General features: G+C 28.3%; 2 protein-coding genes across 9 annotated transcripts in view; both read right to left on the bottom strand.

The window, feature by feature from the left end:
- The window catches only part of LOC107166323 (sushi, von Willebrand factor type A, EGF and pentraxin domain-containing protein 1-like), a 6,609-nt gene extending 4,715 nt beyond the window's left edge, over nt 1-1,894 (bottom strand). The window contains exon 1 of the mRNA XM_089219407.1: nt 1,497-1,894. Coding sequence (XP_089075533.1) covers nt 1,497-1,545 — 49 coding nt within the window. The 5' untranslated portion in view covers nt 1,546-1,894. The remainder of the gene's footprint in view (nt 1-1,496) is intronic.
- The window catches only part of cyc (basic helix-loop-helix ARNT-like protein cyc), a 24,671-nt gene extending 1,104 nt beyond the window's left edge, over nt 1-23,567 (bottom strand). Inside the window, exons 1-16 of one of the 8 annotated variants that reach the window (XM_089219402.1) lie at nt 17,002-17,252; nt 16,782-16,916; nt 12,026-12,067; nt 10,813-10,923; nt 9,647-9,712; nt 8,895-9,132; nt 7,452-7,544; nt 7,256-7,373; nt 7,019-7,168; nt 6,302-6,584; nt 6,100-6,238; nt 5,909-6,027; nt 5,571-5,835; nt 4,490-4,655; nt 4,242-4,425; nt 2,081-2,305 (exon numbers count right to left, since the gene is read on the bottom strand). In XM_089219402.1, the coding sequence (XP_089075528.1) occupies nt 4,256-4,425; nt 4,490-4,655; nt 5,571-5,835; nt 5,909-6,027; nt 6,100-6,238; nt 6,302-6,584; nt 7,019-7,168; nt 7,256-7,373; nt 7,452-7,544; nt 8,895-9,132; nt 9,647-9,712; nt 10,813-10,923; nt 12,026-12,054 (1,947 nt within the window). In that variant the 5' untranslated portion in view covers nt 12,055-12,067; nt 16,782-16,916; nt 17,002-17,252 and the 3' untranslated portion in view covers nt 2,081-2,305; nt 4,242-4,255. Of the gene's footprint in view, nt 1-2,078; nt 2,306-4,241; nt 4,426-4,489; nt 4,656-5,570; nt 5,836-5,908; nt 6,028-6,099; nt 6,239-6,301; nt 6,585-7,018; nt 7,169-7,255; nt 7,374-7,451; nt 7,545-8,894; nt 9,133-9,646; nt 9,713-10,802; nt 10,924-11,009; nt 11,383-12,025; nt 12,068-16,781; nt 17,253-23,469 lie in introns of those variants that run through there. The other 7 variants (XM_089219403.1, XM_089219405.1, XM_089219404.1 and 4 more) reach the window with 7 other exon arrangements.

The raw sequence follows: 23,567 nt of genomic DNA, 5'->3' as shown, positions 1-23,567 counted from the left end.
TCGCATGCCATTTAATAGTTACATGGCAGAGTGTAATGTAATGCAATAGGATGTTGTTGTATGGATTCACAATTTCAACGATGAACAGAGAATATGAAAATCATACGCTCCACAAAATTAGAATTATTTTTTTAATGTATAAATATCATTAATTTTTTAGCTGGTGGGTGGGTGTATTCGTGGGTGCTATTCGTGCGGTGGACCACGTTATTAATTAATTAATTCAACTACTGATTATTATTTATTAATATATTTATTATTTTTTTTTTTTTTTAATATTAATTTATTTTTACTACGTGTTTCCAAAACACTTTTACCAATCATGATCTGTTTATTTGAATACCTGCATTTTTATGTTAAGCTACATTTTTTTAATACAATCTAATATTTCTAATAAGCACTTATCCTTTTCTCGTCAATAAATCTAAACGTTAAAGTCTCTTTTATGCTTTAAGAAATTATTAAACTTCTAATACTATGCAATAAATATTATACATATTACACGCAATTTCTAAGAAAAAAAAACCATGAGTAGATACCTCAATTATTAAAACATTATATTTGAGTATTATTATAAATGTATAATATATTATATTAATACATAAGTGTCATTCTTTTTTGTAATCATTTTTCAGTACCTATATTATATCATATTATGTCCTTTAATCTACTATTTTCGCTCATTAACTTGTGAATCTATGTAAACAAGAAACTTTGTCACGCACATTTTAAGTTATTGAAAGTGCATTAAAATGTAAAAATTCAAGATTTTTATACAAATACAAAAAAAAATTCAGGATATTTATATTATTATAAATAATTTTTCTTATTCGTTCAGTATTTATAAAAATGATGAATAACTTATTATAATATTTAAAGTTATTGTATTAAAAACAAATAATACGTTATTAGTTTTAAATTTAGAAAATACGACTAAAGTAAAATAATGCGAATAATTGAATGAATTTAAAATAATAAATAAGTCAACTGAATACAAACATTTTTTTAAATATATATTAATGGCTTTTAGTTTTAACTACCAACAGTATTTCATTATACATAGCACTAAACTTTCTATTATTAAAGTAAACATTGATACATAAAGTCATAAACCCCTCTCAAATTAATACTTAGTAACTAGTAAATAATTTACCTATAGTAATACCCAATATTATTGATAATTAAAGTTATTCATTAAATATAACGATAATATGACAATTTTAAATCAACTAAGATTATGTGCCTAAAGATTAGTTTTATAGGCAATAAATTGTAATTAGTTAAACAATCACTTTTAAAATAATATTTACAGTTTACTACAGATTTTACATTATCTTTCCTAAAATTATATTACTATTTTAGTTAACTATTCAAAATTATGCTATATAAATACTTAATTAATCAATTTAACTAACTTAATGCATTGACGATCAGAAAACAAACTAGTAGTTTTTTCTATAAATAACTAACATGACTTTTTAAATATATAATTTTACCTGTATTTACTAATATGATAAATTCGATGACAATTCTAGTAAATTCCATACTTATAATACACCACTGTGAGAAATTACCACGTGAAATACAAAATCAAGCAACTGGTATAAATATGACTGACACGCATGATACCTCTCTACGTAAAACCACAAAGAGCCCGTCTGTCGGGATTTAATATCATTTCCATTCCACCATCCCCACCCTACGGTTTCCGATCTATGAAACGTACCTTCCAGACGTACACGACATTTATTTTAAATAAAAAATTTAAAAAAATAACAATCCAGTCAAAAATACTATGATTAATAAAGCTTGAAAATAAATAAAACATATATAGGGAGGTAAATGTAAGTAAAAATATATATGAGATGAGTATAAACAAATAACAATAATATTATACAACAGTCAATTCGTAAATTTAAATAATGTTAAAAATAAAACATTTGAATAAATAAAATTACAAAAAAAAAAACATAAACACACGCGTTTACAATATATACAAATCTAGTAAAAGATAATAATAAAAATATTGGTCAATGAGTAATGTGTATAAACGTTTTCTTATACTATTTTATAAATTTGACTCATAGTTTTTTACTGACTCCTGTATGTATTCATTATAGAAAGTTAACAAAGGTCTTAATATTTTTAAAAGACAATGGGCTAAAAAAATTTCAGTTAATTTTTCAAAATCAAATTTTATATAATTTAAATAATTAACATAATTAGATAATAATTAATAATATTGAACTATATGAAAAAATAATACTACATTCCGCTGCACGAAACATTATTTAGTTGATTAAATCTGTACAAAAAAAAAAATTATAGGTATATATATTATTCAGTTTTATTTAAAAAATATTCAAAAATAACAATAAAAAATATTTTCTCTTTAAACACGAACATCGCATTATCGATAAATTATAACTTAAAGATTTTTATTTTAAAAACAAATTTTTTCAAAAATATGATAATTCATGCATCGATTTTTTTTTATTATTAACTAAGTTTACCCTAGGTGACATAGGCTATTGGGATATAAGAATTATTGTTTACATCAAGTAGGTACTTTATAAAGGTATTAAAACAATGGATTTGTGTACATATTTTTAAAATGCATCGATCTTATAAATTAAAATATTATATTATTATTATTATCATCCTTCTTCTTCTTCGCCTTCTTTCAGAACTTTATAGAACGGCCATCCTTGTATTACACCAATTTAAGATTCTTTACCCGATATCTTATTTACTCACATTAGCTATTTTCATGTCTTTCTCTATTTCATTTATCCATCTCTTCTCCAGACTTGCTCTCCCTCTCTTTCTTTCTATATTGATTCCCATGACTACTCTCATCGTGTCTAAGTCACCTTTTTCCCATAACATGGTCAGACTATACCCACCATATTTTGTTTATAATTGGTGCCATTCCTTCCCGTTTTTTTCCTGTTCAAATACCGGGAACGGGTACTATTCCTACCCCTAATAAATATTGACCTCACAACTGTGTTTTATAAAATCTACAAATCAGTCTAAATAACATCCTATTTTCATAAAAAAAACCACATACTTCTCTCCTCTTCATCCATCCAGACACCATTTATATTATCCCTATGTTCCTCATTACTTCCAATTTCAGTTTCTTAATACCTATATAATGTTTCATATGCACCAGTTAGCTTCCACCACTTAATTTTTGGTTTCTACCTAACTACTGTTTCCTCTTATTCACTATCCTTCCATTATACCACCACTCTAAGACCTATTATGTGTTCTTACTACATTTTTTCTGGAATTATTTTAAAATATTTACATTTATTTAACTCTCTCCTCATCACATAAAACAATCAATTTGAAACAAAAATCGTTCAACGTATGAAGTATATGCACTAACTTTTCATTTAACAACTTATTCTCAAAAATTAATTTTAGAATTATTATTCAATCACTTTCCCTCATAACTCCGACCCCCTTTTTTATCTCCATGTATACTATATTACCTACTATCATACTCACTCCATTCGTCGTACTAGTCTAACTGGAGTATTTTATTTTGTATTACTACCCATCTCCCAATATCCTTTGATTTTTCTCCTAACCTAACCTAATTTTCTGCACATAACCAATATTCACCTTTATTCTAGTCAATAATATAACCTAATTTTCAACTTTTACTTGATATTATTCCATCATTCAATATACCGATACTTTTTCTGTACCTACCTCTCTCCCACAAGTCGATGTGGTATCAATAGCCCTGGGATCGTATGTACTTTCTTACACCATTAACATCATGAGTGTTGGCAGATACATGCACATAACTGATGAAATGTCTATCAAACTCGCTGCCCCGTTAGTACCTATCACACTTTCCCCACCATCATTCACTCCACCAACTGTGTAATGACCACTAACCTTTTGTCTCGAAAAAAATCTGATATAGGTTAGACCATTTATAGTTTCAGACCTCTCATGTTTTTAGCCTTTTTAAAGTTATTTTGTTTAACCTAGCCCCAAACCTAATCTTCAACATATTTACACCAAAAATTAGTCTGGCACAAACTTATTTTAATCTCATCTTAAGACAGACATTTGCGTAATGTAAGAACACTAGCTCTGATACCATTCTACAGGAAAATGTATAAAAATATTATGAACTTTGGAATGTTTCTCTTTTATTATTAATGAAAAACAATTAAAAATGAATATTAATAAATATAAATAGTGTAGGTCATTACCATTATCATACGCGTTACGGCAAAGGCCATGGTAACCCAGAAAAATCAACAGGTCCACCGAGTCCAGCGTCGGCTTCTAAGAGGCTCATAATGACAGCCATAGCGGCTTCGTCGTTAGTACCCAAATTAGACAACTGTTGTGAGGACGGTGTCATTATATCACCAAGCATGTTCTCAGAGTCACCTAGAATCAAAAGTATGTACATGTTACGAAATTCGAAAGCGGAGCGCAGTTAAAGTTTGAATACTATTGGCATTGGTCGAGTTCAACATATTCACGTCATCCTGGATCGTGGGGTATGACGAAACTGTATCGTCATTGCCAACGTCGCCACCATTACTCGACAACGTGCCTGGTTCGTTGAGCATCGCCAATGGTGAACTTAGAAACTCTAAACGGTCATTGTTGGACTCCTGGCAACAGTAAACATGGCAAGTCTAATACAACTTATAAAAATATTATCATTAATAGAAAAACCTATTCACATACTACATACGACGCCTATCTTTTGCTGAACGAAAGAATTTATAATTTTTTACATTTTGGTTCTTTAAAAATTTCAAAAGTCTGGTTACTGGTTTGTTAAATTTAAATCCAAATAATCGCTTCGCCGTTATTGGTAATACGATTCAAATGTCAAATATTAAAATATACCGATAACATAGGTATTTCCAAAAATTGTAGTATTTTATAAGTTATAACAAAAAATAAAAATGTAAATTTGTGAATATTTCAAATGTCTTTAAATATCTCAAAAAAAAGAAAAATCATTTTCTATTTCATAAATAATAATTGTTTGATTTATCGTAATAAGATAAGTAATCATTTAGAATCATTTTTGAAATATGTATATTAAAACCTTATTTATTTTATTTACATTAAATTAAAAAATACTAAAATATTAGATTGTAATATTTTGTTTAAGTATTTTTTTTTAAATATTATTCTTTTTATGAAAACTGAAAAGTTATTTCTGCGAAATTAACAATAACTTCTTCGTATTAGTAGATTCAGGTAGGTAATGTAAATGTGCGATGTTGTACTAAATTATAATTAATAGCCTTACAGATTTTAAGTTCTAACAGTTTGTCATTTATAGAAAATTAAATTAATAGTATCGTCTTAAATGTCTAATATTGCAAAAATCTATTTGGTTAATGTCTAATAATTCAAGTATAATTTCACAGACCTAAAATCATCATAACTTCAAATTTAAGTCCCAACACCAAATTTTATCATATTATCTAATATTTTTGTCGAATAAAAAATAATAAAAAGGTATATATTAATAAATTATTAACTAACTTTAAGCTTCGATAAATACTAACTAATTTTTCTATTGTATCCTTTAGAGATTGCGGAGAACTTTCGATATCACAAATTGACTGCTTTACATCCAAAGTAGTATCAACAATGTGCCGTCCGATTTTGTTTGCTTCTATATGTGAAGAAATCAAGTTTTGTATTTCTCTATTACCCAGCTGTTGCTGACTTTTTGACAATTGTTGTTCTGTAAAACTATCAAAGTTATTCTGTGATTTCCCCTGTGAAGAGCATTCTGATTTGTTGCTGCTATCGGGTTTGAAATCTGGCCTAAGAATAAAACAAATTAGTGTTATATTTAAAACCAATATTAAATTTGTATAATTATATGAAAAATTTGTACTTAGTCAAAATGTTATTTGCGACAATAAACTCTATGTCTTTAGTCCAAGGATTTCGAAAACTTTTCCATTCACTTCGTAAGTTTACAAATGTTTTGTTTTTAGCCCGAAATTTATAAATCTATAGTAAACATAATATTATTTACATCTTTAAAATTCGAAACCTTCAGTATACTTTTGCGTGCATTATTACCTCTGTATCTTTTGGCGTAGGCTCTTGAAGTGTTGCTTTGTGGACATCTACAAGTCTAGCAATATCATCTTGATGAAAGTATTCATACATGCTAGTGCCTAATAATTCTTGAGGTAAAAACCCAACGATGTACGTGACCCTGTAACCGTATCAAATGCTCAAGCATACAACTATTGACCATAATTAATCATGTACGGTTTACCGTTGATCCACAGACAGAAATTTTCCGTCAATTGTATGTTTTGAGGTGAAACATGGCGGTTTTACTATGTCCGATAGAAGTGACGAGGAAGACAAATCATTAATGATTCTACCAACGGCTACCAAACATGATGTATTGTTTGCAGATCCAGGATCCGCTCCAACGCCATTATCATCATTATCTTCTTCTAATCCCAAACTCTTCCCAGATATATCCTCACATTCATTTATCTGCTTCCAAGGTTTCAGATAACCAGTACACTGGATTACATTATAGCGTTTATCTAAAGATGTAAATAGATAGTTATCATTGTTTATAAGAATCTTATAAGGTATACTTTGTGCAAAAAAACTGGTAGGTATTCTTAATGATCAAATCATATATTTGTGAATACTTTTTAATTTTTTAATAGCTAATAAATAATAATACAGTTCTAAAGTGTAAAAAAAAATGTATTATTAATTTAATAAACTTAACACACTCTAGTAGTTTAGTAATACATTTTGTGTAATGTAATCGAAAACAATCTTCGCGTTATGTTGACATATTTCACCCATTAAAAAGTTCAATAACAGTATAGGTATATTATTTTGTTATTAATTTAAGCTATGGTAGGTACTGATCTCGTTATTATCTCGACTTGTTACAAATTGTTTATCTCCTATTTAATACTTGACACACATTACTCGCGATGAAATATATTATGTATTTTTATACCTGATTGAGTATACTTTGATCCGGTAGTCGTGTCTGCTTCTTCTTTTATATCATATACTTTACTCTTCATTCGACAAAAGAATGACCTCCTAGCTCCACTACACATTTTTGACGATGTATTCATCATTTCAGCACGCACCGGTAAAATTTCTGTTCCAAAAATAAAAACAACCTGTTATGTTTTCTATGTAATATTTATATTAACATAAAATAAAATAACATATAATTTAAACTTACTATTTGAATTGATATATTTATCTCTAGGTCCGAAGTCTGAACAGGAGAGTTGTTCCTTCACTTTAGCTACATCTTTCGGATGGATATAATCAAAAACATTATTTCCGACCAAGTCCTCCTGCATTTTATATACAAAAGTTAATCTTACGATTATATAAAAATTCTAATTGTTTTACATATAAAATTGCACACTTACTGGTATATAATTCAGAACCTGAGTCACGGATTTTGATATATAAAGTATCTTTCCATGATCACAACTTACAGCGAGAACAAAACCTTCAGCGGCCTGAAATATATTAATATTAGAATGTTTTAAGTTAAGTAGTCCGTTAGTAGGTATACAGTCTATACTCTACCCACGTTGTAAAAATTTAGTATATGGTCTGCAAAAAATGTTTGGAACTAATAAGAATAACTATATAGATTTACAATTAATCTACCCATATAAATATAATGAAAAAGCGTATTTGGTAGAAAACTAGAAAGGAACTAAATTCTAATGTTGTTTAATGGGCCGTGCACTTAAAGACTGTCGAATACAATAGATTAAAATCATTTATAACTATAAGGTGACAAAAAACAATATTTAATATAGTTACGAAAAGGGGTGGACTAGTGGATATACCAACCGCTCTGCAGCATACATTGGGTGTCATGTAGGTCACTATATAGATATGTTAGATTTGAATTCAATGATATAAAACCGTGTAGTATACGTGAATGTTCAATGTCGTAAAAATATGAATTTCAAACGCTCATAAGAAATTAATACCATGTCTTTCCGGTATGAGGAATTTGTGTAAATTTTTTAAATCTTTGATATTAAAAAAAACATATTTATAAATTTCCAATTTGAAATAATTTTCAAATTCTAATGATTTTGTCAAAATGTTACTTTCAGATGCTCACAAAAAATTATTGTGTATTATTTACGCTGATCTTTATATTCATATAAACATCTGATGAAAATGAAGTACATACAGTGATTCGTTTTTTAGTTGAACAAGTTTCATTTTCTCACCAGAAAAGATGCCGAAGTAGAAAATCAGAGCACTTTTAATTTTTACTGTCCGAAAAGGCGATGAGTAGATAGAGAGAAAACATATGTCATTTAGAAATCAATGTATTCGTCGTTCTGCTTAAAATCTAATTAAGCGACTAACAATTTTAGCTTGATTTAAAAATAGACCTTCAAAAATAATATTAAGTTTTGAGGTAATGTTTTCCCGTTAAAAAGGTTTAGTTTATGCGGATTCATTATTAAATCGTACAATACGCCAGTTTATGTCTCAAATTTCAATGTCTCATACACATTATACTCACAATTATTTTATTTGTCGTCAAAACCCAAGCATCATTGTACAAAAACTGGTTATTACATTGGTTTGAATAATTAAATATTAAAACTGTAAAATATTGTTTTTTATTTGTTTCGTAGACATGCTTTTTTTTTTCACTCGTATAATAACATTGGGTTAAAGGGATTAAAACAAATTTCAGGATTTTCAGATTCATTAGATTGACTATTTTCAGTAACCGCAGGTCAAAAATCATCCCGTTTAAATTTTTTTGGACAGGGGGACATGATGCTCAAAATCGAGACGTATCCTAAAACTTTTAAGAGTAGTATACTTACGTGTGTGATCAAAGTTTTCAAGTCTTTATCAGATAAAAATGAAGGCTTATAATGACCCTCAGTGTATGAATTGACGGTACTTCGAATTGTCTTCATATGTTGTACGGCCATCCTGAGCACAGACAGTTTATCTAACTTTCTTGGCATAGAATGACACATTGGTATCATACTAGCGAGCTCGGTAATATATGAGTTCATCTTATCTCTTCTACGTTTCTCAATTTCACTGTGATTATGTCTAAAATAAAGAAATATACGCAAATTAGCTGTTAATTTATATGTTAATGTACTTTAGTCATATTTTGTTTATATACTTCTCTAAATTAGCAATACCTGCCCAACTACTTATAGTATAAGCTAATTTTAAATGTTAAGCATAAGAATGAAATTAACTAATTATATTATTTTAATTTACAGCCTGTAGACTTCAAAATTGAAAATACAATACGATATGTGATCACTGAAAAAATTAAAACAGATTTACAAAATATACTGAAAGACAGGAGAATAATAAATGTTATAACATAAAATATTCATATAAAATAACGTTGTAAAAGAAGTTTGATAAGTGATCTTTAAATTTAAATATAATGATGAATATGTCACAAAAATATTTAGATAAAATCAAAAAATCACCTATCGTTGTAAAACAGATAGCCTATTTGAACATTTTTATTTATAATGTAATTCACATAACTTTATGAAAAAAAAAATCCAAGGCATTTTATTTTTAAGTGAAATTTAAACATTACTTTTTGCTATTGTCATTTCGAACAGACCTTGAATCATCATTGTTGTCATCGCCAAAATCGCTACCACTATATAAACATAAAAAAATTAAAACAAATAAATAAATTGGTGTCAATAATTTAAAAAAAAAATGTACTTATTATTTAAAATCAAAATTTTCTTTGCTAAGCTTGTAAAGAACCTTAGAGAGTACCTATATCAGATATGTAGACAATTAATAATATTCCGATAGCCAAAACGTTTGTTTAAATTATTTTTTTTTAAACATGATAAGTACTTAGATGAATGTTTACGATTCAGTAAATATAAATCCCATAAGTACTTAAAAATTAAATCTGCTGTCTCCAGGTTAATTAGATTTAAAATAAATATATTTGTTTTATAAATGATTTTAGATTAATTTAAATTCATATAATCATTAATCAAAACATTAGATATCCTTGATACAATTTCAAATTAATTGCACAATATTATTCAAAAATCATATTAATTGTTTTGTTTTAAATGAACAAGCGGTATAGATATCTAACTATTTTTAAGCATATTATATTATTCAATTTTCAATATTTAGATAATCAAACTCATTTTAACTGATCTAAAAACTAAATATGATATATTAATGTGCAATATATAATTGTAATGCATAATACAAATTAATAGTTTTTACTCAATAATGATGAAATTGATTTAAAACATTAATCACAACAATATTTAAAAACCAGTATAAAATACAGTTAATATATAGTTAATATAATAATATATCACAAACTACTGTAAAAGTATATTAATGAGCTCATTATTATGATAATATAAATAATGTACCAATTGAATTAAGTATTTGTAACTTATAACACTATTTTATTTTATAATTAATTTGTGAAAGTAATTCATGAACACAAATAGTATAAATATAACAAATTTCCATTTTTTTAATTCATGTTTAGTTCAATACTCGATTTAAAAAATTTAATTTGACAAATTTTATCAATTGAAAATCATTATTTAACAATTATTAACGTTTTAACGATTTTAGAATTTTTTAACAATCAATGGAATATTATATAGTTATAGGATAACAGTTTAAATATTTAAAGTTTAAAATCACATTAAAAGTTATATACATTAACACTTAAGATAGTGAATATTTATATATATTACCAATACTTACTGTGCAGATCCTTTCCTTTTGTTTTTGTAATGTTCATCTCCACTCAAATCCATACTTACATCTGCTGTAGACGAAGCTAGTCGGGTACTGTTTTGCATATTGTATGAACTTCTAAAAATATTGTATTATTTGTATTATTTTTTTTTTCTTTAATTATTTACAAAACATTGATTTTCTAGGGATATTTAACTACTTACTCCTTAATATTTTCAGATACGGGTTGTAAATCATAATAAACAAGCTGTTCCATAGGACTGTCATCATGACTCAAGTTATCGAAATTCATTAAATCACTATGATCGTGTAACAGATTATTACAATAAGAATCAAAATCCGAATTTCTAGCCATTTTATGACTTTTTGAATTTTGGAGGAAGCTAAGGTTTTACGAAATAAGTGCAATGTACAACTGACTCTTGTAAGTATCAGGTCCAATAGTCCTGAAGAATCTCTTCTGCGAGATATTCTAGGGGGTGGTTTTGCGCGACGTGATCGAGCCTTACCATTGGCCGACGACAAGTGTTTACGTCATTTGTTAGCACGATTTCAATTGTACATATATACATTCCAAAAACCAAAGCGAAGGAAAAAATATTAGAAGCCATTTGAATAATGTTATAGATTGTTGTAGTCTATGTGATGCATTAAAATAGTCACTTTATAATATTGTATTAGGTCTATAGGAAGACATTACAATAACTTTTGAATAACTATTGTTGTGTATTTAATAAATCCAATATTTAATTTTATTTATACTTTTAGAGTTTGAAATTTCTTAAAATTATTGTTGTTAATAATTATGAAAATATAAATTTTCCAAAAAACCTTTTTATAACTATTAACTGTACGAGTATATGAATAATGTTTTGTCTAACTAAGGATTAATTAATATTTATAAATAAAATGTTCTAACATTTTTATAAAAAATTATTATTTTGCATTGTTTATAAAATATGCATATCAATATAAGTACATTTTCTAAATAATAAAATTAAGCTTCATCAACAAAAAAAAAATTGGAGGTTAACTAGTATATCAAATAAAAATTAAATTAATATTAAATTTTAGAAACTTCTAAATGTTCCTTAATAGAAATAAAGTGATTGAAAACACTTTATTTTTATGTTTACAATCTACCTACGTCCTACCTATATACAAATATGTAATATTACATAACTTAATATAATATTTATGTTTAAATAATTGATCGTACCGTGAATAATGTCTTTTTCTCGGCTTCATTTTAGATCTTTTCCTGAAATATTATACAAAATTAATATTAGTTATTTATTATTGTTTCATGTAAATGATACCTGAAATTGAGGTAACACCTTTATAAGTTTTTGGAAAATTCGAGTATGAAATCCATTTTTAACTTGCCCTAGAGGAAATTAATAATGTCCACCCTGTTTGTCTGAACCAGAGATTCCTGCCCTTCTATTGTTACTCACACAGAAGGGAAAATACAAAACCAATAATATGCGTGATACGTCACTGGCATTATATTTGTTTTTAAATATTCAGACGTAACGGATATCTACTTAACCAAATAATTAGAATGTACAGCGGGAGGTACACCTGTCAAATGCATCCCAATAACATAACATTTCCTTACATAAAATTACAAAAAATATGTACTGTAAAAACCTATTCAACAAATAATCAACGATCTCTATACATAAAAATTACAAATAATTTTATAGATATTATTACTCTAATAAATATATTATTGAATATTGATTATTGACCCTACACTAAACATAATCCAGCCCAGAAATGCAGTGTTCCCTAAATTGGTGAACCCACGGTATAATATGAAATATAACAGAACATATTAGATAAGTAAATTAAAGCTGAAAAAAAAGTATTTCTTTCTTATAAAATATTTCATCGGTAATAGAATCACTCAACTACAGTTATTTTAGTATTTGTTAAATACAATAATATGCAAAAATTAGTAAACCTATACGGCTATACATATAATTACGTGTAAATTATTTCTATTTTGCTTATTGGCTATCACTATAGAGATGTAAGTATCAAATCATGAAGAATAATATAATACAATAAAAATAAAAATAAGATATACTTTGTTAAACATAAAAAAAATTCCAAATGTTAATTTTTTCTTTTTTTTACGATAGTCATTTCAATCACGAATACCAACTTTCATTATTCTATTCAATCTTTACAAATTATATTGTAATTTGTAATTACTATAAAATTGATTTTAAGTGTATTAATTGTAATATTATAATTATTGTAATGTCTCTTTAGAACCATCACTAATTTTATGTTAAAACCGTGTACAGAATCATCTATATATGCATGTGGTACCTACATATAGTTAATGGTAAAAAATATTTATCCAGGTATGGGGCGTGTTTTTGATACATGACACAGTTAAATAAAATAAACATTACTCAAAATAAAAAAGTGCGGGATTCATAGGTATATAGGTAACAGTTCGTTAAAAACCATATGAGATTACTGATTGAATATGACATATATTTATACAATTTTGGCAAATAATGATATGACAATAGTACCATATTATGGACCTAAACAGTTCAATCTTTAATATACCTATTAAAGTATTAATACAACATCAGAACGATAGAGTATAATAATATAATATTATGTAACTATCAACCAGGCTCAGATTGGTCTGAGAACTACCGAATACCGAGCAAATATTGGTGGGCTGAACAAAATCTATACATAAACGTAATTATGTAATAACATGTTTTATAACTACATTATGTAAGTACTAATTAGCTATATATAAATACAAGCTATATCACGGTTTGTAAATGGATTTAAAATCACATTTAGAACGAAAACCGAGAGAGAAATTTAAATTATAATACAATTTATAAATGTTAGGTTAAGTATATTTATACATGCAATGAGTTCTAACAAATATCTAACAATTTTCTAGTTTTTGTAAAAAAAAGTGCATATCGTTTTATTCTACAAAGTGATCGATGGAAAATATAGGTATGAACTTTAAATTTGAATTTAAACCTAATATTGAGACATTTAATTTCTTTTTCTTATTATTGAACCATAAAGTGACATTTTGGGATCAGTATAACTTCACAAGCCTATCCGTTTCTAAATATATAATTTATATTATATAACTTCTAATGCGTTAGGTACATCATATTACTGCAATAGGTACTGCTATATAGACAGGCACGTTAATAGACCCGTGAGAGGTGGTATTTTAAAATTAATTAACAAACTAATCTTACATGAGTTAGGTACATGACTATGTCAATAAAACTATTTATTTTTTTTTACAATTTGTAGGAGGGTTAACCTATAAAATTGCTCGAAAGCTCGTCTTTTTGAAATATAACATACGTATAATATCATGTATACATTTAGTTATATGTGTATTTATCTATATGTATTATATTTTATGTAAATACCGACATAGATGCTCGTAGTTAGATATAAACGAGTAAAGAGTATAACAAATAAACAGGATAGTTACTGTTTTTTTTTTTTTTTTGTAAAAGACCATTCCATATTATATTCCCATCTTGGACGTATTAATAATATAACCTAGTTCTTGTAAGGCATCTACACCACACTCATATTATAGTGAACAATATGTTTAAAATTTTCACAAGTATTTGGATAATAGATATTATTAGGTGTTAATAAACACGACAAAAAAAAAATTATCACTATGTATTTATGTATTTTTTAACTGCTATTGTAAAAATATGTTAAGAGTCTTGTATTAAATTTTCAAATCTTAGATATAAAAGGAAAATTTTTTATGAATTTCAAGCATAAAATAAATTGTGAATTTTCGTGATTTTTACGTATGTTGTTAAAATTCAAAGTTTAAATGCTTATAAAAAAGAGGGCAAGTTGTGGATGTCGATCTTCTGTACAGTAGGTTACAAGTGGGTTACTGTAATGGATGGAATTAAATTTGAATCCAATGATATTATATCATTGTATACGAAAAACGATTCTGAGCGGAGACGGTTTATCTGTCTAGGATATATTATAGATTATTAAAAATTTTCAAATCTTAAATTTAAAAAGAAAAAAGACGCTCAAATGTTTTGAAAATTTTACTATGTCTAGGTAAGGCTAATATAAGTAAACAACCCAAATTTCAAGTTTGTACGAATGTTTTTAACCGAATTACAACAAAAAATTCCCAAAATTAAAATGCCTATAAATAGCTCAAAAATTGTCCGAACTTTAAGGAACAAAATTCAAAATACAACACAAAATATCTCTTGTCATTTTTTATTTGAAGCAATATTTCTGGTAGAAAACGTCGTCCGTAATTAATTAATGTTATAAAATCGTGAAATCGTATTACGTTTTTCTCCTTTAACCGCTTTTATTTCGAGTACCGTTTCGAATTTCAGTCATATTCAAATCATATACAATATTACATATCTACATGCGTAGACCAAAAGAAAGAAACTCATTGTTTTAAATCGAAAACGGAAAAAATATTGAAAACACAAAAAAAACTAAATTCAATAAAAATCAGAATTTAACACCTACTGTAAAACCAAGGTCTAAAAAAGAAAGATGAAACTATTATAAATTGCTTTCTAATAAAGCACAATAATTTCACAACACACTAACATCGATTGGATAAAAATGATATAATGGCTATATGCAAATTATATGAATTGAAGTGTAGTCAGCGGCGCCAACAGGGGAGTCAAAGGGCCATTGGGGCACCTGCTGAGAATTTTTTAATACTATAATTAATTTAATGCCACGCATATTAATCATGACTCAATTTTATTGAGATCCATTTATGAAGTTCTATGTAAGTTTATACACAGGTTATACTGTTTTAGAATGAAGATACTAAAAATATATTAAAATTTAAAACAATCTTTTTGATTTGGCTTTTGAATTTTGATCTTGTCCTGGTAGAATTTTATCCTGCAGTCGTTTTCGGGCGTGGATTTTACGGTTAATAATTTATTATTTATATAAACAAAATACAGTAAATATGAGGTTATGGTTATGAGAATTAAACACTGCATATCTGATACAACAATAAAGAGAAGAACATTACAACTATAGTATAAATGTTAAAAAAACATCAACAAACAAAATCTAACAAAATTATATAACTCAATTTTAAGTTATGCATAAATTGATTGAATTGCAAATAATATAATATAATAATTTTTCGTATGTTTTAATAGCATTAACATATTATTGTTTCAAATTAAGAAACAAGCATTGTAATTTGTTCTTGTAAAAGAAAGCTTCGAAAACTGAATTTGTTAAAACAAAACATTGCATGACACCACGGTACAAAAGTCAGGATAGATCAGTCTCTTAGGCTCTTGATTATGTTACTATGATGTTAGTATAACAAGATCCGAGCCTAAACCGGAGTCATTAACATTTTTAAAATTACGACTAATATCATATTAGATAATAATAATAATACAATTTTTATTAATTATTTTAATTTTTTACTGATGATATTCAATTTAAGAGATTCTGACGATTTTGATGGGCTAATACTCCCCTCCGAGACCTCCTACAATTTCCTTACACGTAATTGCCTCTCCTAGAATGAAGACTGCAAACACCTATGCTAATATATAGTTTACCTTTCGAGGATAATTCTTGATATGGGTTCGACAGTAGGTACTAGTTAGGTACTCGCAGTATTGCAATTTACAATTCATAATTGTAAATTTGAAAAAAAAAATAATATAAAATAATATTTTTAATAGTTAACATGTGCAATCGATGGTGAATTTTTGAAAGTAAAATATAATGAATCCTACAAGTTTAAAACATTATGTTTCCCTTTGCTCCTCCTAAATCCCATCGAAAACACGGATTGGAGCTCAAAATTGTTATGACTATACCCAATAGATAGTAATAATATCTGTGTACCTACGCTAGTGATTGTGTGTATATAACATGCGAATAAATTATGCACTACTCACCAATTCCTAATTATATGAGTATATATAATATTGTATCACATACATCAACAATAATATGGTTATAATACGTCCGTTATCGGCTTCTGCGGTGACGTATCGAGCACCGAGAGAAAAACGTCGGCAGGACGGCGGCGGCTGCAGTCAGAAATCGTAATTTATGTTTTAATTTTTTGTTCTCCATCAAAACTCAATAGGTGCCTATACGAATATATTATAACACCTAATAAACAGTAGACGATCACGTTTCTGCCGGCCTGGCGTACTTATTACAATAATATTATCGTTTCGCGTGGCGCGTACACGCAATCAGCCTATGTACACACAACACATTTTTAAACATTTATACACACTCGAATATTGTGTAGGTACGACGACGAAAGGTCTTCTCCAAACACTCGCTCACTTATCTATATCATTTTTCGTCCGCGCGCCGTGTACCGCCATCATCGACTCATTCGACTCATTCGACTCGTTCATCACAATAACACAAAATATAATATAACATTATTAATGCGTTTATATCATCATGTATACTATATATATATATAATGTATAACTATATAAGTGCCCACTGTTATCGGAGAGTAATAACTACTACACTGACGATCAGCCTTATCGAGTTCGTTCAAATTCGTGTTTTTATTGTGCATACACATTATAAGACGTGTACACTGTACACTGTATAATAAATAATAATAGCGCGCGAGTTTGTAATAACTTATAATAAACAACTTGATAATTCTTCTGCGTTAACGGCATAGATAACAAATAAATAACTTAATAACATCATAATTAGGTATACGATATATCGAAATTATATTTATAATTAAGTACTTAAGTACTACTTATATTTAGGTATACCTACTGTACCTACCACGGTGCATTACCCCTTTATAATTTTTTACATATATTAAAGAATATAAAATACGAATAGGTGATAGGTATGTAAGTAATATTTTTACAATGAGAGTATTTAATTGAGACTGAAGAGATTTATACATGAGAATCGCTCGAAAGGTTAGAGTTGAAGAAGCCGTCCAATAATGGTAACACTTTTTTAAGAACGAAGATGTATAATATAAATATAAATATCCCACAAAACAGTGTAGGCACGACTAGCCACGCAGTATAACTTAATATATAATAATACCTATACATACACATATCCCATAATACCTATACATAAGTGCACTGCAATAGCACACTCGACAATCCAAGTAACCATCATATTATATTTGTTTTGCAGAACTTAAAGCGCCCAAATAAATAAGTTTTTCAATGATATTCGTTGTATATAGTAGGTATATTATATGATATTATATTATAAAGATGTGTGCTGTGTACCCGATGAGGGACCTGTAAGTACTCTATGAAACATCCACGACTCACGAGTGTCCTCAAATCTAAAATGTTTTCAAAAAAGTAAAAAATAAATACCACATTAAATAGAATAAAGTCAATTAAACTAAAAACTATGCATATTAAACCATATACCTAACCTATTCGTACTATACCTAACTATAGTATTTTTTTTATTATTATTATTACTATTGATCATAAGACCAAAAACTATGGCCATTAATAGGGAGGGAGGAGTTAGTTTGGAACACGTGTTGTATATCTGGCAAGGATTTATTGCTAAAATCCTGGGTGGCTACCCATCCGGAAGATAGGAACACCGGCCGGTACGTACACGAGGAGCGTTTCCACAATTGAACGTGGAAACAGCCACACCACACCACAAAATAATTATAATGAATGATGACATTCAATTAATACTTCACTGTCACTACTAAAATCGTATTTTATACATACAAAAACTAGAAATATACTAGCATAGGTACCTACTAAAAACGTTTTTTGTATTAAATATTTAAATAATTGCATTAATATTATTTTCATTGCCATTTTTTTCACCTTGATAGTTTTTTAATGTTTTTAATTTATTTAATTCGTTTATAATTTATAACCTAAAGAATATTAAAAACGTGTTAATATAGGAACCAATTACCTACTATCAGAAAATAACTACAGCTATGTGATGGATGTTAAATGAAAATAAGGATTTACTGCAGTGAAAAAAGTAACTTTGAATATTTGCCTCAAAGAATGAAGCTATAACCTACATAAAATTTTTATAGACTATAGGATAACATTTTAAATTAATTATGCATCTATTGTACATATAAGTACAAGGTACATCATCATTAATTGGTATTACCTATATTATATTTTATATGTACGTTAATGTTTTATATTATATAGACAAATATAATAAACATTTGTATACATATTATATATAATATACGATAGTAACTATATATTTTAATAAAAATAAGTACCCCCTTCTCCCCCGTACTATCATAATCAAATCCAAGTATGCCATTACTGCAGTAAATATATCATAAATACTTTATATAGTATAGTTATATGTCTTACGTATAATAAATACCTTTTTTTTTCCTGTTCAAAAACCAGGAACGGGTGGGAACTGTTCATCACAAAACTGCCACCCGTCCATGTATCGTGTATTCACCAAATAAGACAATCAATCTATACAAAATTGGGGGCCTCTAACCACCCAAAAACAACAAAAAACACAAAAAGCTGGCCTTCAATCCATATAAAACAACATTTCTTATACTGCCCCTCCACCTCTCGCCTGCTTGACGCGCTCTGCTCGTATAATAAATACCTATACAATGTTTTGATACAGCTCCCACGCAGATCTATAAGCCTACGTAAATAATTATCAATTTATTAAAAAGATGTTTTTACATTTTAACGTTATTACGATAAAAAAAAAAGTTATTACTCCCAGTACAAAGTTCATGCTATTATTTTTATTTCATTGCAATTATCTGGAGGCAATAAATCACCTTCTTTCTCTCGATTGATAAATAATGATTCAGACGGCGTGCGATGGTCCGTCGAAGTGTATGAGTGTATCGTGCATACACACATATTAATATTAAAATAAATATATTATGGTGCACGACCTCAGACCGTCTTATTAGTTATTATAATATATTTTCATTTCACCGTTCACTAGCTCGACCGCGAACACTTTTCATTAGACATCATATGCGTATTTCTACTTGAATACTTTTCTGCACATGCATTATATTTTATTTACTCACGTTCATAATAATAAACATGAACTGGGCCATAAGTTATGGGTGGGATTTCAATGAACTATTTTTCTGATGAGAGCTAAATATTAATAGGTATTCGATGCTCCGTGTTCGTTTTGGTAAAAATCTGCAGTTTCGCGTCTTATTTAATATTACAATATAAGGTACCGAATTTTATTTTCCAATGACTTTTTTCGTTCTTATGACTACAAATTCTTTTTGTGTATAAATTTAAATTAAAAAAAAAAATTGTACTATGCCAAAACTTAAAGATCCGCAAATCACAATAAAAAGCCTCACGTGAACAAAGTGGTATTAATTTTACATAATTTTGTGTAAAATAAACCACGCGTCGTGTTGAAGTTGTGCATCAATGGTTCTTGAACTCCTGTAGCACCGACGGCGCTCGTCATATTATCCTTGCCACATTTGTTTCTGAATTCAAGCATAATATATATATAAATCGTGATTAGTGATTATTACTGACAGTACCTGCTTACAATATTATAACTTGTGTAACCTGCGACTTGCTTATACTCAACTTATAGCCATCATTACTGATGATAGGCCATTAAAGCCATCGCCCACCGTCTATTGTGTAGGTATATGAGCAAAAAATATAGGAAATCCCGGTTTTGGGAATAAATCCAAAAATAAAAAGATATAATAATACGGTATATTCACTATTCGCGCACACGGCGACAAAGAGATGATCCGATGCAAGTCCGCGTGCACATTATTTCCACATTGTTGAATGTGTTTGGTGTGTGCAATGTCACTGCTGTCCGTTTTGTAACGGAGACAACGTGCAGCTAAATTCGCTGCGTCTGTCATACTAATCGCTATTGTTGTATATAGGTATAGTGGGTAAATTATACCTATATTGAAAATTGTAATGAGTACGTGAGTACGTCATGGTGCGTTACGTATCATATAATTATAATTGAGATCGACTGATCGCAACAAAATAATTGGACACAGACGGCAGTTGTACATAACATAAGACTTTATACACCTAATATTTTGTATTATTATTAAGTTTTTTTCCCGAGCATCATTTCGATTTCCTACAAAGTTCCCCTCTTTCTGGTACGTTTTCTTTCAAAGGCAGCACATAATAATTACGTGATTTTATCGAAAATTCAACATATATATTTTACTATATGTACAGATACGTCATATAGTTTATAATGTATATATATCATTATTAACTATATAAACACTATGTGGACTGAAAATTATAGATAATATAGAACATTGAACTCAGTGTAATAAGTACTAACATTAAACAGGGTGTCTAGTCGTCTCGTTGTCTCTCCGTATTTATCCTTGTTGACCGTAGGTAACTTAATTTAAAATGTGTTGTATTTTTAAAATTATTATTGCAGTACTCTATTAGCGTAAACTAGTTGCCTGGCAGTCAACAGACAATAAATGCACAAGTGTTTTTTACATTTTAAAACGATTAAAAAATTGTAGGTATAAAATTAATATATTTATATAAGTATAATAAATATTTATGTTTATAATTTTAATTATATTAATATATTATTATACAAAATGTTTTTTATATCGGCTAATATTATGTTATTATTTGTATAACTAATGTGTATAATCTATACATATAGCTGATATTTTTTAATTGTACACACATTTCTCAACGCCTAAAAAAATTATTGAATGATCGCATCAATAATTTTAGTAGATATAAAAATTACGCATAAAAATTACGAACTACCCTAGGCAAATAGTGTTTACTTGTATGTTTATTAACGAGATGACGAGACTGCTAATAAGTGAGCACCCTGTAAACATAATTGATATATAGATAGTTATGTATAGTATATAATATAGTTAGGTATCACTTTGATGGATTCGTAAATCATAAGACAAAAAAGGCAAGCCCGCACGATGGGGATGACCTATGGAAACACGACTGGTATCTGGTATATACGTACTATATGTATTATAGTAATAAGCGCCTGGTCGTCTTCGTCGTTCGGTGGTCAGGTGGAAAAATAATGAGCTAATTTCCCAGTATATACCTACAGTGTGCGAACTCATTTCGCGTGTCGTCTCGGGGAAAAAAAAACAAAAATATTTACCTTACATCACAATACAAATTGTCCTCGTAATGATATATAATAATATTGTGAGTATCGTAATAATTAGTAATTATAGTAAACACGTCGGCTGCGTGAAGCCCTGCCTAGCTATAGCTGGATACAATATAAGCACCTACCCACACCGCTGCAATACTACTATAACCTGTGCTATTAATATTAATTGTGAGAAATTAATTGCAAAAATGGCCGACACTCTTTATATGTATATTATATTTATTATATTAAGCAGTTACAGATGTATAATAATATAGTGTTACAGCGATGACGGTTGTTCCAAGTCATTACTGATTATTAATTAACATTTGACAAAACAAAACATTATCGCAAGTGCAACCGCGGTGTGTATAACAATAATATATTCCTGTGAGCTACAACAATAGGTACGCCGTGTAAATATACGCCCTACGCCCATTATTCATAGGAGATGAAGAAAGTGGTTGGTAAATATAGGTAGTATAATATAATACAAATTGAATTCTAGTACAATTCCGATGCGGCGATGCACCACGAGGGTTTCATAAAAATAAAAAAGAGTTACAACTTTACAAGCCCCAAATCCATCGCAATCGATGTTTACACAATATAATATTGTTATTGTTTATTGAGGACCAATGCAAGCAGTTAGGTAGGTACTTCAAACGAATATGACGTTTTGTTTTATAACTTATAAGTTAAAACCTTGTAGGGTTCCAACAAACTTCGCTAAGTATGCTCACCAGTCACCACCTACCGGACCATGTAATATGTAGGTATGCCTATGTATATAAGTTTCATAATGTCCGTATTCCAAGTTTTACATTTTAAACAATGTACCGTACAAAGCGACCATTCACCATTCAAGTTTTGATTTGTGGAATTTTAAATTTTTTAACGGAGTTCTATAATTGAATTGATTTTACAATAATGTCTACTTTTCTTTGTGTATATGTGTTATGTGTAACTGGTATATAGTAGAAAAAATACTTAGGTTTGTATATTAACGTAAAAATAAGAGAATAAAAAAGAGCTTGTATGTTTTATTTAATCATGTTTAATCAGGTCTTAAGACCTTGTAATAGTCGCATTACTTGACGTATCTTATATTTTTATATACATTTTGTTTTATGTGATAAACGATGACGACGCTGTCGACGTAATGCGCTAGCAGTTCCGGCGGCGTCGTCGATATCTGCACGAAAAAAAAAAAGGTCTTAAGACCTAGATGATTCCAACTATTTAAAATCATTAAGTACTGACTGCTGGAGAATATTATAAGACTCAGGTATTACGTTATTACCATATAGATAAAAAAATATTACCTTCCTTCGGTCTCCGGATGTTCGAAGGACTATATCGAGATCATGAGTATTCGAGAATTTGTCAAATACGCCTAATATACTACGATTGTATACATGTAAAATATATTAATATTATGTAATATGTTTTTACCTGGCTCAAAGCTGACTGTATGGTGTAGTGGGATGATTAGGTAGTTGGACACAAAGTACGTATACTCAAATGGATTTCATATCGAAATCAAAAACCGC

The sequence above is a fragment of the Diuraphis noxia genome, unplaced genomic scaffold, assembly GCF_037042655.1.
Source record: "Diuraphis noxia isolate RWA-SAM2 unplaced genomic scaffold, SU_Dnox_SAM2 contig0002, whole genome shotgun sequence".
NCBI lineage: Eukaryota > Metazoa > Arthropoda > Insecta > Hemiptera > Aphididae > Diuraphis > Diuraphis noxia.
Note: the sequence above shows the minus strand (reverse complement) of the source record. Positions and strands in the feature narration are given on the sequence as shown.